The 19,121-nt window shown below is 39.6% G+C and overlaps 1 protein-coding gene across 3 annotated transcripts in view; it reads right to left on the bottom strand.

The window, feature by feature from the left end:
- AKAP11 (A-kinase anchoring protein 11) overlaps positions 1–18,797 on the bottom strand; it is a 40,251-nt gene extending 21,454 nt beyond the window's left edge. For 2 of the 3 annotated variants that reach the window (XM_075716442.1, XM_075716450.1), the window contains exons 1-6: positions 18,742–18,797; positions 13,304–13,411; positions 6,856–6,972; positions 3,060–3,107; positions 1,458–1,592; positions 131–395 (exon numbers count right to left, since the gene is read on the bottom strand). In XM_075716442.1, the coding sequence (XP_075572557.1) occupies positions 131–395; positions 1,458–1,592; positions 3,060–3,107; positions 6,856–6,972; positions 13,304–13,363 (625 nt within the window). In that variant the 5' untranslated portion in view covers positions 13,364–13,411; positions 18,742–18,797. The remainder of the gene's footprint in view (positions 1–130; positions 396–1,457; positions 1,593–3,059; positions 3,108–6,855; positions 6,973–13,303; positions 13,412–18,741) is intronic. The other variant, XM_075716433.1, reaches the window with a different exon arrangement.
- Between the last annotated feature and the right edge of the window lie 324 nt (positions 18,798–19,121).

Here is a 19,121-nt window from a genome sequence, read left to right as displayed (position 1 = left end):
TAATACCCCTTTATGAAACATGATAAATGTAAAAAACCTACTATTTATTTATATTTACTTTCTCGTGAAATCCCATCAGCCTAAATTCCAAATAACAATTCCTACAAGTCAACAGCATGCAAGAACTTACCAGCACTTTGTATCTTTGAAGGCTCATCTTCATCTAAGTGTTCGAAAGCAGTGACAAAATCATCTTCAATTGAAGAAACTGACTGATTAGTGTCATCATCTTCTCCATGGGATGTCTCTGTTTGATGTTTTTGCGATGAGTTTATTTCCACTGCATATCTTATGCCTGTGGTATACTTGCTCAGCAAGGTAAATATATAATCAACTTTGATCCTTGGGAATGAAGGAGACAGTCTCATCACACAAAACACTTCAGGAAGTTGATTCTTGAAAAAAAGAGAGCAACAGGAAAACAAACGTAACAACCTTGGAATGATTTCAACTGCCAGGAGTAACAAGGGATTCCTTCAATGCATTTTTATGAACAGTAAACAATTTACAAATATTTTAAAGATAAGAAAATTAATGGAACAGCTTGTGTAGAATGACAGTTAAAATCACTTACTCATTTTCGTAATTTCTGCATTCTGAATAAATCATTGCAATAAAACAAATAAAAGGTTGTTTAATACAACCCTGATAATATGTACTCAAGAATCTATTAATTAAAGAATTCACGTTAAAAATCTGTAGAGTTAGACAGTATTTCAAAGCATGTTTATGCTGAACATAGCATAAGTTTATATGTTTATAGCATATTTTATTTCAGTTTATAGCATATTTATTTCTTCAAGGTATTTTTTACCTTCTATGCAACATAATTAAATTTGACAACCATGATTAGTCAATATGGCTTTAAGAAGTTTGCTTTAACAAATTTATAATTGGAAATAATATAATTAAAAACATAATAATAATACTGGAAATAATACTGGAAATAAAAATAATAGAAATTATATAATTAACAGCATTTATAATTGTAAATAATTTTGTAATAAGAAAAGAGCCCACTGAGTTTATGAACACCTGATATTCTCATAATTTTGGCACCTGTTTCAAGAAAAGTCTGTCAAGTATGAAAGCTATACCTGAGCAGAGCAGAGATACATACCCTGACAAGTTGTTTCTTCTTTCCAAATTTGCAGTGAAAGGGACTATAGTCTAGCAGAAACATGGGATCAGCACCATAATTAAATATTTGTTAAGTATTTTCTGTTAATAACACAGCACTTGAAAGCACCAAGTTTATTTTGAGATTTTCTAACACTCATTTTAAAGAAACCACAGAAATATAGCAACATTAATACTACTGTGGCTAAGATGGACCAAAAACGGAAACAAGACAAGGTGTGGTATGACTGAACTTTTTATGAGACCAAATAAAATGCCTCTGTAATTAAGACACACCAGAAGATACAAAGTGTTCAAGAAGATACAAAAATGTTTACCTGATGTTTCATGACATAAGGTTTTGCCAAGGTTTTCTTTACATCTTTTAGAAACATAACCTCATTTTCTTTTAGTTTGCACAGCTGGAGCGATTTCAGAACATCTGGGAGCTCTGCAGAAACAGCTGCCAACTCCTAATTTAAATATACAAACACATTGAGAATACAGAGTAAAAAAAATAACATGCAAATTATAATGGTTTTGATCTCATATCCCCCCCTAAATAGTAACAGCTGATAAATTTGGTAAAGCTTCTCTTTTCTCCCCTATTTCTTGCCCCATCCCCCACTTACTCTCTCATACTGTGGTGTTAAGCTCATGTAAACAAGCTTTAATTCAGTCCACACTCATCTCCAGCTCACTGTTCTACCAAAAGAAGAAATTCCACTGTTTCTCAGGGGCCAGAAGAGGCTTAAAAGTCACAAAGAAGAATCTTGTAAGCACTGAAAAGCAGCTGCACATCCTACAAGGTACGCAACTACAAAGAAAAGACTGAACTCGGCTAATAATGCTTCCCAACAGATCTCTACATGCTCTTAGTGTGTCTTATTGGAATGGTGGTTCAGCCCACTATTACAAAAACAGGGACAGTGCACTACTTTAAGCATGATCTTGGATAACTTTTAGATTTACCTAATACAGAAAAGGGCTATGACAGACTTTTTTTTAAATAATCTAAACACTACTGATCCATATGGTACAAAGCAAGTCTCCATAAACCTGTTCAGCCCAATTTTCTCTAAATTCATCTAACTCTAGACCATCAAATAGTTCTTACCCATACTTGAAAGAACATCTAGCACTATTATCATTTAATGAATTAGCAACACTGATACAACTTTGAACACAAAAGGATTGAGAGTTTCTGGTTTTTATTTTTAAACATCAGAAAGCTATTACAGTAATCTCTGTCTACCAAGATCTAGACAGAGTAGGAGTGTGGAGTTGCACTGTAAACATGTATGTTACTGATGTGTAAATTGCACAGGAAGATTAAATCCTTAGCATCTTAAAATGGCATGGCACAACCCCACTAGTTTGCTACACTTCCCATTTTAAAATAATGTTTCCTTATCTAACTCTCCAGAATAATATCTTATGGCATAACCATAATATTGACTCCTGGTGTCCCCCCAGCAATTCACAGCTAGCAGTCAATTCAGTAAAGTTTTAGCTTTGCAGATGACAAATGCACCATATTAGTAAGCACAACTCTAGTAAGGAGAAGATTACAAACCAAAATACTGATACACACAGGTTTTTAACAAAACCCAAAACACTCCACCCACCCCCAAAAAACCCACACACAAAACAAAGACACCCCCCCTGCCCCGGCAATTTAAGTAAGCTACTCCAGCACTTTCCAATACAAGGACTGGCCCAGGTAATATTTTAAATACATATAAAACACTGATTATCATATTAAAATAATTATTTTTCAACCTTGCAATGATATTTAAAACTTAGGTTTTTAAATGCTCAAGGTACACACATTTCGTTTCTCAAACACCAAAATTCCTCCATCTAAAAAATTATGTACTACTTGGAAGAAGTCACCAGTGCTGAAGAACATTATTTTCCAATATAGATAGATACTGTACCTGCAAATGAGCAGTACCCATCTCTTCAGCAAAACCTATAAATGTAATCTGCAAAATAAATACATGAACATATTGAGGTACAGAAATTTTTTGTTTTCTGCAGATACTTAAGAGTTAAAAATTCAGCAAGCTTTACCATAAAGCTTCATTATACTGCTATGAAAACCATACTTTAGGGTAGCATAGCTTGCTCAAACAGTAGCACATAGTCTTACATAAAGAATAGTACTGCTATGCTATTTGACTTGTGAAAGGTCAGATCAAACTAAAGAGTATATATATAACATTTAAAACCCACTACACAGAAATTTTTCTAGTTTCCTATTGGCTGCTATACATTGAGCAACACATATAAGTCTCATTACATCTGTTAAAATAAACATGATTTTGCAAAGATCAATGCTCATCTGTCCTTGCTTCAAACTGGACACATATAAAACTGTTCCAGTCTGAAATCTGTTCACGCCAACCGTGATGCATTTGGATATACCGAAGAGAGCATCATGTCAACACATTATACCATTTACCGTGTAAACTGATTAGCCTGAAGCCAAAACACAACAGATTACTTAAGCCACATGTTTGCATGCAATATCCAAGTACATAAACCCGTAAAGCAAAAGAATTAAAATATTCAACCTCAAAAAAACAAGGTCTTGTCAGGCTCAGGAACCGGGAGTATGTCAGAAATGTCAGCTTTACCTCAGGGTTTTGTGCTTGTGGACAGGGGAGTTATTTTATGACATATTCTCCCTTGCTTCTGTCTACAGGTGTCTTGTATCAGTCAACACAAACAAACCAAACACAGTCAGTATTTCGCCTTACCTTCATTCTTCAGTGTCAGATCACGATCTGTTTTACATCCACTACTCAAACTTTGTTTCAAACATCAGATTTCCTCAGTTCTCATTTAGTATTTCCCTAATGACAAATCAATACACTATCTGCATGCTCCAAAAAAATCCCAAAGCACTGATTTTCAAAACAAGGTTGTAAGAAAATAAATTTTGCTTCCCTTTTGTAGACATGGAAAAAAGCACAAAGATCAATTACTTCCACTGATGTTTGGACTTAAGTTTGATACGGCTTGGATTCAATTATTTCAGAGCACTATGCAATAACTGAATTTTGTGTATTGAAGTTACAGCTCACACTAAATTTGTAGCAGCTACTCCCTGTTACTGTAAGGTAGTCTGTTGGTTCTCAAGTTTAAAAACAGTAAATAACATCACTATGTTTATAATCACTTGTTATTAGCTGGTTCAGCTACTTGCTTGTGCACACATAGAATCTATGAAAGGGACAAATCTAGAATACAAAATGGCTGAAAAACATTTCTGTTTTGAACTGTATTTGAGTTTTGAATATGTTCTTTCAATGTGTGACCAAAAAAACCAACCCCAAACTGTTTTTAAAATGAAATCATACTAATACTAAAAATGCTGACTTGTTTATTTCAGGGGGTCTCATGCTGGGATGCTACTGTGCCCCCAGAAGAGATATTCCTGTTTACATCCAATTACCCTTATTTCAGTTACGACAAAATTATAAATGAAACAATGCTTTGCAGTAACATTCCAAATAGCTCCAGACAAGTTACAGGTCTCCAGCACTGTATTCACTGTGTTAACTATGAAACAATCCTGTTTGAGCAATGTACCCTTCAATGCCTACATCTTTTCTTCAACTCCTAAATCTTTTACTGGCACAGTATCTGCAAGACACCTTTCAACTTCCACGTCTTTTTACCTGTACAGTACCTACCGTATGAACTGAATTCCTCCACAGAAGAGGCAAAATAGCAAACAATTTAAAGGACTTGGGAAAAAAAAAAAAAACCACTAGCTCTCTAAAGAACATTCTGGGAGGCTTTAGGGTTTGTTGCTGTTGGGGTTTTTTGGTAGTCTTTTTTCTTTTTTTTTTTTTTTTTTTTTTAATGTGTGCTTGCTCTTTTGTCACCTTACATACCCTTTCCTCTTCCTCAACATAATGATTCCAACCCTTTCCTTCTCTCACAGGATAACTCATTGCGCAAGATAAGGCAGTACACAGGAGTCACAGCTTCACACAAATGAAGGCCAAGTCCATGTGTACGCTGATGGGCCAGCAGATTGCTGTCAAAGAGACCACACCACTGCTGAGTCTGCCTATTTTTGCCTCAATTTTGGATTTCTTTCTTGTGCCTAAACTCCAGTTTTCACAGAAAAATAATCACCTTTTAAGACCTCTAACATGTCTGAAATTAGTACACCAGTTCAAAAGTTGTTGGTGAGTAGGCCAGGCAGATAGGAAGGCCAACAGTCAGTAATGCAAGCCTTTTCTTTAAGCTAATAATAGTGTATGAGACACTGTATTTGAAGGTTATCATAATCCACGGGTACAGAGGACATGAATTAGAAAGGTACAGAAAACCTAAATTCTGGTTTTTGTAAGTCTGAGTAATTATCTTTGCAGTCCTAATAATGTTCTTTTAATGTTACTCTGCATATAGGTGTCTTTCCCTATATTTTTATAAGAAAAAAAACTCTGTTCTGTAGCAGGATATTGACCCTGTCAAATTTCAACCAGAGGGCTCTTAATTGCTTGAGCTAATAAAGGTAACTAAATATAGTCCCCTTCTCCATAAGGACCATCATTACAGGCATATAAAACACTTTGCCAGGTATCTGCTACAAGAAAAAAAAAAAAAAAAAAAAGGAGGGGGGAGGCAATGTTTCAGGGGTTTCGTAGATTCTAGAGCATGGTCTGAACAGACACAGACAAGCTTTTGCCCACTCCTCCACTGCTTAACTCTTCTTCCTTACCTCTAATCTGTCACAGCTCTTCATCTTTCACAAATTCAGCTTCTTGCCTGCTCCCCAAGCATTTCATACAGTCACAACCTCACCATCCAGCTAGTCTCAAAAACCCTGGTGTTATCCAGGCAATCCTAACTCATCTCTGCTGGTCACACAATCTGCCTCTTCCCTTCCTCCTGCTACTCCTTATCCAATTATCAGTCTTCTCTAACCACTTCCCAAGTCTTTTTTGCTTCATTTCCTCCTGTCTCAGCTCCTCTGCCTGGCCAGTTCAGGTCACCCTCTCCTTCTCTAAGCTCCTTGTCAGGCCTGACAACTACTACTCTGTAGTCTTCTAAAACATTTAATACAAGACACATGGTACGTATTGCTGCTTACTTTTTTCTTTTCCCTTCGGAGAAGCTGCTGTTACTCTTTTAACTCAAATGGCTCTAGTCATTCCTCCTCAAAGCTTGAGGTTTACCTAAACAGTCCTGCATTCTGTTCAGGACTACTTTTCTCTCCAGACCTTGTCCAGATTTTGGCCCATCTGTATTAATGTGAAAGAAATCCAGATCTGCAATGTTGAGGCTTCAGCTTTTAGTGCTGAGCACAGGGCAAACAAGAGCTATCACTAACTCTTATCTTCAGACCTGGATCAAAACATTCTGCTACTCTGTTAGAGAACCATCCACACAACCTGGATCACAGGAGTGCTCACAAATCCAGTACACCCTGTTACACAATTCTTACAAAATCATCCATCTATACTTTTTTGTTTGTTTGTTTCACACATGCTACAAAGCAGAGAAATGTTGTCTTGAAATGTCACAACTCTTTTCAAGACTACAGGGACTGAATTCAAGAATGACAATAGGGGGTACAGATTTTACAGCCAGTAACTTGCATCATTGTTCACATTTACTGTTCTGCAACTTCCCATACTGCTACAAGCTAAATCATTTTCTATCATATATATATATATAAAAATATATATAAATGGTCAGGTTATGCCAAACCTTAATAAAATTATCTTGTTCTTCCCGATTTAGACATTCATCTGCTGATACACTGCATAACTCTTTTCTGCTGTGTAGCAGTGACTTCATAGAGCGCAGTATACCTTCACCAAAACTCTGAAAAACAATGAAAAAAATATAAGACAAAGAAAATGTATTTTCATTTTTGGACACAGAGTCCATCCATCTATCCCCTGCCACCCAGAGGTTTCCCTACTCTAAGTACTGTTTCAAATTACTCTGTATATAAAACACCAGGTTTCAAGATTAAATTTACTTCAGGACATGGTATTGAAACAGGCAAGTTGTTTTTTTCAAGCAAAACTTTTATTCCAAAAGAAGCTGACTGTTCTGTATAAAAGGTGAGAGCATACAAACTTTGAAAAAAGAAACAGATGAATCCAAGAAGAAATCCAAGCCCCATCTATTCCTCGCATCAGAGCCTTTATATGGAACTGTTTCATCAGCTTTTCCTTAAAAAGGATGAAAAGCAAATTTAGCCAAGAAAAGTAATGGAGGTGGTTTCAAAAGTGAGAGGGGAAGAAAACAAACAAACACCAAGAAAATTCACACACATCCTTCCCCATTTCTTGAAGAATATGAAAGAACTGTAACTTAATCCCATGTAATTACTTCTTGTAACATTTCTTTCATTTACACTTATGGTGACATGCAAGCACCCACAGATGGCTTAAAAAGGCTTAAGAATCTAAGAATTTCTCCCAGTGTAACAGTGCAGCAGAACAAAAGAATTATCTTCACTGGTATCTGAAGTCAAATAAAACAAGATGACAGAACAACAACAAAAACTGGTTCACTTAGCTTGTAAAAAAGACAGCATCCTCTCACTTTTATTTTAGGAACTTAGCAACTTTTTTTTTTTTTAATTTTAAAATTGTCATCTTCTCTAACAAGTGGTAAGGTTAAGAAGAAAAACAAGATCATGATGTGATTATAAATTGTTAATCCAGTTATTTATTCTCTATACGATTGCCCTGTTAAAAATGAAGTGAGAAATCAGTGTGTCCAACTTACGACAAATTATTTCTAATTTGTGTAGCTTCTTAAACTATAGTAGAAGTGCTAGACAGCCAAACTGAGTCAGAAATTGTTTTGTGTTTCTGACACTCCGACAGCAAAAACAATCCATTTATGGTAAAAAGTGATTTACATATTACAGTTAAACCTCAAGAAAGATCGTTATTCTCTAGTAGTTAGGTTTTCTAAGGCTGCAAACTACTATATATACACCTTATTTATAAGCAAGTATTCTTCCCTAGTTTAACATCCCGAAAGAAAAGGTGGGATGGAAAACTACAATAGGAGTATGATATGAGGAGCTACTATAGTTGAGGTGAAGCAAAATTCAAGATTTTGGACAATATAAAGTTGAAGTAGGAGAAAACAAAGATGCAACAGTTGGAAAAATCTCCTTCAGGTCTAGAAGAACCAGCAAACAAAACTATATGTAGGTCTCATAGCACACTGATGGTGGCACTACACAACTGAAGAGATAAAATAACCATATGTAAAAAAGGAGGGGGAAGGAAGTGATGCATGTTCTTAAGATCATATTAATGAATATAAAAGTTCAGAATGTGGAAAGAATAAAGATATGGAAATTAACAGGCAATACAGACATAGAGAAAAGCTCTTATCTATGTGGACTTCCACACTGAAATACATGAAGACTTAACAAAACCAGAAAAAGACAGAGTTTACTAAAAGAGCTGTTTCTGGAAAAGAAGAATTTGTCTGAATGGAGTTAGCAAAGGGGGTTTTTTTGAGGATATAGTAGATGTAGGTCAGCAACCAAATTCCTCAAAATATATCTTGAGACTGAAGTCAAGCATCTCATGATTAATAAATTTAAGGGTGGGGGGGGGAGAAGTAAATATGTAGATGAAATCTGATGATAATTCAAACTAAGAAGGTGTCATCAGTTAAGAGGAAGAATAGCATATCACACAGGAAGAACTTGCTCAACGTAAGATTATTTTAAAATGCAACCATATGAAGCACAAAGTTATGTCCTTAAAAACTAAAAGCAGGCTTTAAAATAGAATTGCGAATTCACAAGCTGGGAAATAAAAGACATGAGTCGACTTCTTGATCGTGGTGTAGCAATAAATGGTCAATATGATACAGCACTGAAAATAGCAAACACAACCCTAGGACGCACCCTTTAGTGAAAGAACTGACATCAGAGTCACTGAGAAGGACATACAGTATCATCCACATATAAAAAGAAGATTAACTCACAACAAGCACAGAAAGTAGGACTATAAAGGATAATCACTGGAACGCAGAGGCTTTTATACAAAAGCAGACTAAAACCTTAGTTTACACAGTTTCCAAAAAAACAAGGCTAACAGAGGACAGATCACCAACTGTAAAAACACCACAAGGGTGAACATCAGCAAAAGAAAAAAAACTATGCTGAAGAATAATGACATCCATGAACAAACAGGTACAAATTTGCTGTGAACAGCTTCAGCCTGGAATCATAAGATTCTTAGCTATTACAACAGTTCAAAACAGGTTCAAACTGGTTCAAAAAGACTTAAAAGCAGCAGGTTTGTTTTGTTTTTTAATGTCCCTTCATTAATTGTGAGACTATATTTAATAACTTTTTCACATTCTTATGAAAATTGTGCTTGTGACAGCAAAGGACTGCACACAGTTTCAGAGATATCCTCCTATGCAACAGACAATGAAAGCAAGCTCTCTCACAACCCTAGTCTAGGAGACATGAAACTACGCTAAAAACTGAAAAACAGCAAGTTCCCAAGACTATCAGCTCAGTTTAGGTAAGGAGGTAATCCTCAACAAAAGGATGTAAATTGGTTTTATAAGTAGTACAACTACTTCCAATATACATCGACATATGGGCAAAAAAACCCAAGCAATCTATAAAGCTCTACTTGCTAGGCCTGTGTGCTCCTTCCTCACAGAAATACAAAAGTCACGTCTGGGAAGAAATCCTATTTCAATAGCAAGCACAGATTTCAAACTTACTAAGCCATACTAAGGGAAAAACACTAATATCCTCAAATGTGCACAGAGCAAGACAGACCTGAACAGTGAAAATCCTCATCATGCCTCTAGCTCAAACAATCAGTTCACAGACTTGCATTGTCCCCTTTGTGGTCAGGAAATCAAGAAGTCATTATCTATGGATCCTTCACAGTACACTGGAGGAAATTCTGAATCGGTCTCATGAACTATTTTAAACAACTGCTCTCCAAAATTTCCAACCACCCATAAACATGTAAGATGCCACGATCTGCATCAAGTCCAGTGCTGGAGAGTCCTGTTTACTCTGCTCTTAAGTAACAAAACAGCTCTTCCTGATTTCATGTGCTCTAAGATTTAAATGGACTATTTTGAAGTAATTTTGTAAAAATGTAAACTTCAGCTTTAAGCGTGCATACCACAACCATGCACTGACTTTTAAGAGATACTACTGCAACAATTCCTGTTAAGAATTACAAATAGGACATGAATCAGAGTGCAAGCTGTGAATCAACAGAAGATGAAATATGGTGCAATTCTTACCACCCTACTGCCTGTGAGAAAGAATGGAAGTTCCACAATATAATCTAAGTAGCCACCCCTCAAGGAAACATCAAGAGGAGGCAGCCACAGATCAAAACATTGGAGTCTGGTTGTATGAAAATGCAGAATTCTGCAAGACACCCAAGAAGGGTCAAATTCACGTTCCTAGACCCACACAGTCCAGAACGCTCAATGGCAATTAACATAGCAGTTCACAGAGCAAACATTTTAGGCAACCATTAGAATCCATGAGGAATCACTGGTCACTGTCACTATTAGAAAGATGTTTCTGCAACTCAAAAGTCTAAAAACCTAGGGGAGTTTTGTTGGTTTGTTTTTTAAATTGAAGAGAAAAAAAACAAAGGGCAGACTAAAGAAGTCCTCTAAAATCCAGTTTACATTCAGGTTAAGAACACAAAATTACTTGACTATAGTTAAAGAACTCTATTTGAGCTGGAGATTTCTCATAAATCAATAAAGTAAAAGCTTTTATGACATGTGTCTTAAAGTGAAAGTATATCACTCATAATTACAAACTGCTTAATGTATGGCAGTAAACACTCCCTATCACAGAATGATAGAATGCTTTGGGTTGGAAGGGACCTTTAGAGGTCACCTAGCCCAACCCCCCTGCAGTGAGCAGGGACAGCTTTAACCAGATCAGGTTGCTCAGAGCCCCATCCAACCTGACCTGGAATGTTGCCAGGGATGGGGCCTCCACTACCTCTCTGGGCAACCTGTGCCAGTGCTTCACCACCCTCATTGTAAAAAATTTCTTCCTTATATCCAGTCTAAATCTACCCTCCTTTAGTTTAAATCCATTATGCCCTGTCCTGTCACAACAGGCCTTGCTAAGAAGATTGTCCCCATCCTTCCTGTAGGCCCCCTTTAAGTACTGGAAGGTTGCAATAAGGTCTCCTCACAGCCTTCTCTTCTCCAGGCTGAACAATCCCATCTCCCTCAGCTTGGCCTCATAGGAGAGGTGCTCCAGCCCTCAGATCATTTTTGTGGCCCTCCTCTGGACCCGCTCCAGCGGGTCCATGTCCTTCTTGTGCTGAGGACTCCAGAGCTGGACGCAGTACTCCAGGTGAGGTCTCACCAGAGCAGAGCAGAGGGGCAGAATCACCTCCCTCGACCTGCTGGCCACGCTGCTTTTGATGCAGCCCAGGATACGGTTGGCTTTCTGGGCTGCAAGCGCACATGTCCAGCTTTTCATCCACCAGTACCCCCAAGTCCTTCTCTGCAGGGCTGCTCTCAATCCCTTCATCCCCCAGCCTGTATTGATATCGGGGGTTGCCCTGTCCCAGGTGCAGGACCTTGCACTTGGCCTTGTTGAACCTCATGAGGTTTACACAGGCCCACCTCTCCAGCTTGGCCAGGTCCCTTTGGATGATATCTTGTCTTCCTGGCCTGTCAACCGCACCACTCAGCTTGGTGTTATCTGCAAACTTGCTGAGGGTGCACTCGATCCCACTGTCTATGTCATTGATGAAGATGTTAAACAGCACCGGTCCCAGTACAGACCCCTGAGGGACACCACTTGTCACCTGTCTCTATGTGGACATCGAGCCGTTGACCACGACCCTCTGGATGCGACCATCCAACCAATTCCTTACCCACTGAACAGTCCACCCATCAAAACCATATCTCCCCCATTTAGAGAGAAGGATGTTGTGGGGGACTGTGTCAAACACTTTACAGAAATCCAAGTAGATGACATCCATTGCTTTTCCCTTGTCCACTGATGCAGTCACTCCATCATAGAAAGCCACTAGGTTGGTCGGGAGGACTTGCCCTTGGTGAACCCGTGCTGGCTGTCTCAAATGACCTCCCCATCCTCCATGTGCTTGAGCATAGCTTCTAGGAGGATCTGTTCCATGATCTTCCCAGGCACAGAGGTGACCTGGAACAACCGACTACCTGCCTGGCAGGTAGTCCCATAATGCTTACCTTTGCCTTCAGGCAATTTCTACAGGACCTATACCACTGACACTGTTCCCTTAAAACAACAAAATCTGCTTATGGAATAAAATAATGCAATTTTCATGTGTCAAGGTACTTCCTTGCTCAGTTTCTCCTCTTAAGTGTTGCACATACTTGCAAGTAAAGAACTTCTTAGCAACCAAGAAAGACCTAGAAAAATACTCATCTGTACTCAACTACTTTGAGAAATATGATTGGATAAATAAATTTGTTACTTCAGGATAAACTGCAACTTTCATTTGAGTAAATGCTTATGGAAGTCGCAAGAAAATTTTAGGAAGAGTATTGATGTTCTCCATGCTAAAGTGACAAAATTTGAAAGAATAAATAAATATTGTTAAAAAAAACCCTAATATCTTTCATAAGTGCTAGACATATTTTATTTTTCACCAAAGCACTGCCTAGAAGTTCATGTAAACACAAGGATAAGCCAGTCAAGAAACCAAGATCTAAAGATAAAGACATTACAGTAAGCCCTAACAGAGACTTCATGGAACAGTTTTCAATGAACACTGCATATTTATATTTTGATTTATTACATATAAACTTGAAAAATCTGTGCTCTAAAGTTATATTCCAATAAACAAGGCAAATTTTAGCAAATAAATAAATCATGATTTCGTATCACCTTAAAACAAAATGCAAAGACAAAAGTCAAAAGCATGCACCCCTTCCTTAAATTACTGTCTCCCAGTTCAACTATGCTAAATATGCCAAAGTATAAAGCAAAGGCAGTTTCTTTACCTCCCTGAAATGTTAGACAACCAAAATTAAAACATATAAAGAAAAAAAAACCCACCCTAAAAACCCCAACCAAACCTACCAGTTCACTTGGTTCATTATTAGACTGTTGTGACAATGATCAAAAAGCTCTGAAATATTTTTTTTTTTTAATACAGATAATTACCTTTTTCACCGATATTCTTGGTTTCATTCGATTGCCCTGAGCCCTGGTGTACATATCCATGATTTTACCAATCTTAGTATTCGATGTAAAAAGTCACCTCAAAAATACCTACAAAAAAAATTTATACTTTATTATCTTGTTTTCCCATTTAGTTTGTATAATTTTTCAAAATACAAGTAGACAAAACAAGAACCAATAAAAACAATTATAAAGCATTTTAAAACTGAGAAAGGTTAAACAGCCCACCATCCATACTGATTGTTGCCTTTGAAAAAGTACTGCCTTAATGATTTTAAAACAACGCATGAAATGTAAAACACACACCTCACAGTTACTTCCAACATTTTTCTTTAAGTAGATTTCAAGGCTGCATTGAGGGGGGGGAGGAACATGACATTAAATATTGTTTCACTATCACTGATACTCGTGAAGTTTATCAGCAGATTCCTGTACCATACAATGCACTGGCATCAGCCTTCAACAATCTTGAGAGGAAAACATACTACACTCAACTAACTGGCCTGTTTATTTCTGTCATCGGTAAGTACTACAAAGGCACATGACTCCTGTTTAGGCTAATGTATCAACAACAACCTTGTTCTCTGGCCCTGCTCTGGGCAGTCCTGTCTGCTGGTAAAAGGCAAAGGACCAAAGATGCATTTGCCAGCACTCTTACTTCACCAAAGCAGGTCAGAAGAGTTTCTGCCTGAGTCGGCTACCCTTAGTGATCTTAAGTCCAATTCTAACAAGAACAAAACAAAAAAAAAGCAATGAAATAAAAGCAAATTTTTCAAGTTTCCCTGTTCAATCAGCAGCAATGAAAAGAAACAGAAAAATCTAGTCCATTTCATTCATTTCAACATCCCCCAAAACAGGCAGTAACTACAGAGTATTAATAAAGACAGAAAGCATGTGCTGGACTTTTAACTTCTATGGAAGTTTTTATCCTTCATCTTTTCCCAGGGCCACACAATTTAGCCAGGAAAAAGAACTGCTAGACTATCCAAAATAAACCAGGTAAGGAGCAAATGCATGTAAAAATGACTGCAAAATAAAAAATAAACATGAAGACATCAGAGTATAGGTCTCTCTTGCACAACTGACTGGCTTGGTTTTCTCAATCTCATCTCAAGCATGTATTTAACCTTTACATGGGAAAGAAATCTTTACATGGTTTTGTTCTTGAGTATATGTAATTTAAATAAGACTAAGAGTAGTGGCATCAAGTAATTGTATTCACCTCGCCCACCAGCACTGTAAAAGTAAAACCTCCTCAGGAACACAAGAGCAAGAGATTATTAAGTACATTTAGTCACATTCCACCTTGACTTCTGCTTTCGTTCCTAAAGATAAAACTTGCCAGAATCTCAGAAAAAAAGTTACACTTATGTAAATAAACTGCAACATTTTAATCTCTGGAGCACAGTATCTCTCAACTCCATGTCTGAAGTTTGGAAAATTAAGACAATGACATGAGGCAGCTAGGTACACGTTAGGCAGATTATATATATATATAATATATAGAGTAAATACAAATTAAAAACTCAAATCATAGCAAACTCCTGTGGATGGAAGATTAAAAAAACACAATGATGCTTCTGTTGAGACTCATGTGTTAAAAAGAAAAAAAAAGCCATGAAACAATATCAAGAAAGAAAAAGAAACCCACCTCACTTGTCCCTACTGCTCTATCTTAAATGACTAATCCACTCTGTTACTCTCATGATATCAGGGAAATACTCTTAGACGCATCCTTGTCCCAAGAAGAGCCATCTATGGGAAAAGCTGGTTTCTCACATAAGGTCAAGTCAATTCCTTGAGCTCTGCGTTTTTGGAGTGATCACTCTCTGCAGCAAAAGCCCGGCACAGCGAAATCACGGAGATGACTTTACAACCATGTTGGGTCCTGCAGTATTTACTCAGGTACAGCAGTCTACAGTTACACTGCCTTCAGGCAGTAGGTTAAGTATTTTCCTGTGGCATCAGCTAGTAAGCTCTGGAGACGCGAGCATCAACCCAGAGCCACCTGCAGTGTCACCTACCTCATGAAACCAAGAGTCTTGTACATCACAGTACAAAGACTCTGAAAGATGCTGGACAGAAACTGTACTGGTTTATCAACACGACACCATAGCCGTTTTGTCCTGCCTGCATCCTGTCCTTCAGTACTTGAATGATACAGGTTCTCCCCAGCACCTATAGCACCTCAGCTCTCTGTCATCCATTTCAGAGAAACCTGAAGGGTCCCACTTGTCCAACAATGCAACAAAACCTGAAAGTGTTCTTTTTAATATATAAAATTACTATCCATTTTCAAAAGAACAATGGTCCAGTCATCTGCGAAGTACCAAAACTCTAAAACTACCTGGAAAGGAAGTGAAAGCACTGACAAACAAAACAGCCTGGAAATAGCTCGTTTCTCGTGTAAATAAAACACACCTTTTAAAATTATTTTTACTTCTGCATATTGTATTTGACTATTAAATTTAATTTCCTCCTACTGTAAACCCAAAAAAAGGGGGAATAACTGGCAGAAGTATCAGATATAAGAGGAACAGGACTTTCCTGTTACTGAATAACTACCAGTAGACACCCAAAAAAAAGAAAAAATTGACCATGGGAATAACTGATAAATACCCACACTAAGTTTAACTGCCTCTACCTTTCTAGCAAGTTGGATCACCTTAAATCCATTTTTCCAGTGATTCGCTGAGGAACACCCTTCTCATCAAACCATGTAATAAGCATTTAGTTAGTTTTTCCAATCTGGTTTGAAAATATGTAAGGAGCAAAATTAAACAATCAGCTGAAGGGAATCCAACAGGAATTTTGTCACGGATTTCATATCTTTATATAAATTTATCCTATGCCTAAATTTATTAAAAGTCAGTGTGCATTGACAATCATCAGCTAACAGAAAGGAAGAAAATTTATCTTTTGTCGCAAATATGCTGAGTAAATCTCACATACAGGCATATACATACATGTGCACACCTATGTTAAAGGCATACAAGGACATGAAGAATTTGAACCACACAGGCAATAAATTTGAACTGCATATAGCATGTTCTTAGTAAATTTCCAATAAAAGATTCTAGACGATGACAACAGTATATCTACGACTATGTTTCAAAAAAGTATTTTTTTTTAACAGTACTACAGCAAAAGACATCTTTCTTTTGAAGAAAAAGTACCTTTTTTTTTTTTTTTTTGTCTTGAACACAATGACCTGAAGCAGCCAAAGGACTTTGCTGATGATTTGGAAAAGACAGCCTTAATGAAATACTGCGCTTTGAAAGATTAATTCCAAATACAAAATTTAAAAATACCTTAAAAACAACAACATGCACTCTTTTATAAACCTTAGCAAAACAATTGCTATTGAAAACCAAATTAAACAAGCCTACACTGAGAAACAGGCAGAATAGTCTAATGGATCCTTCTCTATTTCTCATTTTTCATGATTTATCACTTTCACTAGTTGGGTTGGCAGTCTTGAAAAAGTCTATTTATAAAATGACAAGTTGTCTTGACCACAGCCACATCCACAATAAGAAAAGGCAGGGGGAGGGTGGGGAATACATCAGTTTTGATCAGCGTTAGTGACAGTTATGAAAGGTCGGATCTTCTTTTCCTTGTTTGGTTCCGATTGGTTTACATTTTATTTTTGTCACATAGAAGCATGACATGAACACCAAGCTTCACCAATTTCAAAAGAATCTTTCATTTTCTCTGCCTCAATCATCACCTCCACCTTCTCCCCAGTCCTGGGTCTGGATTCTCACATACATTCTGGGAAAAAAGTACTACTTGCTGTACCAGAAATATCCATTAGTCTAGATTTTGTGGTTTGTGCAATTAACTTTAAGTTTCTGTACTTTATTCTGCTGTGTATTTTGTACATAACACAACTAAACCAATTAAGTTGGAGGGGGTATTATTTTCTAAGCAGCAGCATTTTCTTAAGCTATCTTATTACCCCTTAGAGAAAACTTCAGAGAACACCTTTTTTAGGAGGTACTTTTTGGTTTTGTGGGGTTTTTTTATTATTTTAGATTATATTATACCAAATGATTAACAGAAAGAGGGAATAATCTATTTTTTTACTTTTCCACACTGTGTAAGACTTTCCACCACTATATTTCTTTAACTGCCAGCAGATTTTTAAAGAATCCCCGAAGGATAAGAAATTACAAGACACCAACCAAGATGGCACAACTCAATTACCATGCCTCAAAAAAATCACCTTGTCTGCAGACCAAGAAAGTCACCTGGACAAATGGGACCAACGTTATTTAAAAACACGTAATTTCTCAAGAATTAATTAAGTATTGGCAGTATCGATCACTAAGGGCTAACTGCACAATTCTGAAGTAATCTTGCCAGTATGAAGCACCTTGAGACTCTTCCCAAGTGTAACATGGATAAATTCAGCGTAATGTTACCATTGATTTTAGAACCGCTGATCTTTCCCAGACACAACAGAACTACCTTCCCCCCCCCCCCCCCCCCCATCTCACTCTGGTAATATCTCAGGGCTTTAACAAGAGGGCTCTAATACCGGATCTACAGTTCATAGCTTCCCCCACTCCCCCGCCCTTTGGATATTGGGGGAAAGCAGAGAAGGGGGCTTCAGTTGTAATAAAGCAAGCCCCTCAAAAGAGCCGGGGAAGTAAACGAGCAATACGCGTCGTTCCTCCCTTCAGGGAGGAAAGGAATTGGGAGGAGGTCGTGGGGAGGGAGGGGGAGGAGACACTTTTAAAAAGCAAAACGTTGAGAATGGGGTGAACTTACTTAACCCGCGTGCATCAACCGCAAGCCAACCAAGGCAGGAGGTAAGGCCAACTCATTCAGCCTCCCTGCATCAACCACAACACCGCAAGTGCGAGGCAGACGGCCCCCGGCCCAGCCCGCAGGCAGACGGCCCCCAGCCCAGGGGTTCCCCGGACTTCCCACCGAGGCGCTCCCCCGGCAGGCCTTCGGCGCAGGCCGCCGCGCTGCGGGAAGGCAGGCGGGATGCTGGCGAGCACTGCCCCCCCACCCCCCGCCCCGCTCGGCGGGGCCGACGCGCTGCGTGACCCCCGCGCTGCGCTACGAAGGCGTGCGGCGCGGCCCCCGGCCCGCACCAGCGCCCGCCCCTCCGGCGTGTGCGGGCCGCCGGGGCGGACCCGCGGGGCCCGCGCGGAGCTGCGCTGCCCCAGGCCACACGGAGCCCGGCTGGGGCGGCGCCGGCAGCGCGTCTTCCCCGCGGGGAAGGGCGGCGGATGCTCTGCCCCTCCCGCGCCCGCCGGGAGCGGGCCACCTGTGGCAGCGAGCCCCGTTTGACCGGCCGGCAGGCTGCCCCCCGCCCTGCGCGGGGACGGAAGCGGCGGGCCCCCCGGCCGGGCAGCGGGGGACGGATTGTGGGGGGTAGGGGGGGAAGAACGGGCGCCCCGTACCTGCCTGCCTCCTCAGCGCCCGGCACCCGCAGCCATTTCACCGCCAGAAGCGACGGAGCAAGCGCCCGGCCCCGCTGTCTCCCCTCCCCTCCCCACCCCGCCGCCGCCGCCTCCGCGGCGCAGCGCCCCGCAGCCGCCCCGCCCCCTCCTGCCCCGCCCCTCCGCGCCCCGCCCCCAGCGCGCGCCTCCGCTCTCGCGACGCTTCCCACCGGGGAGGCGGGAGGGGCGTCACGTGGCGGCTGCCGCCGCGCGCCCCCATTGGCGGGAATGGGAGGCCGCCCCGGAAGGGGAGGGCGGGGCGGGGGCGCGCGGCCCGTGTCTACGCTCACGCTCGCACCCGCTAGGGGCCGGGGGAGCGGGGGGGGGGGGGGGAGGTCGCG

The sequence above is a fragment of the Pelecanus crispus genome, chromosome 1, assembly GCF_030463565.1.
Source record: "Pelecanus crispus isolate bPelCri1 chromosome 1, bPelCri1.pri, whole genome shotgun sequence".
NCBI lineage: Eukaryota > Metazoa > Chordata > Aves > Pelecaniformes > Pelecanidae > Pelecanus > Pelecanus crispus.
This window is presented reverse-complemented; position numbering and strand designations above follow the sequence as displayed.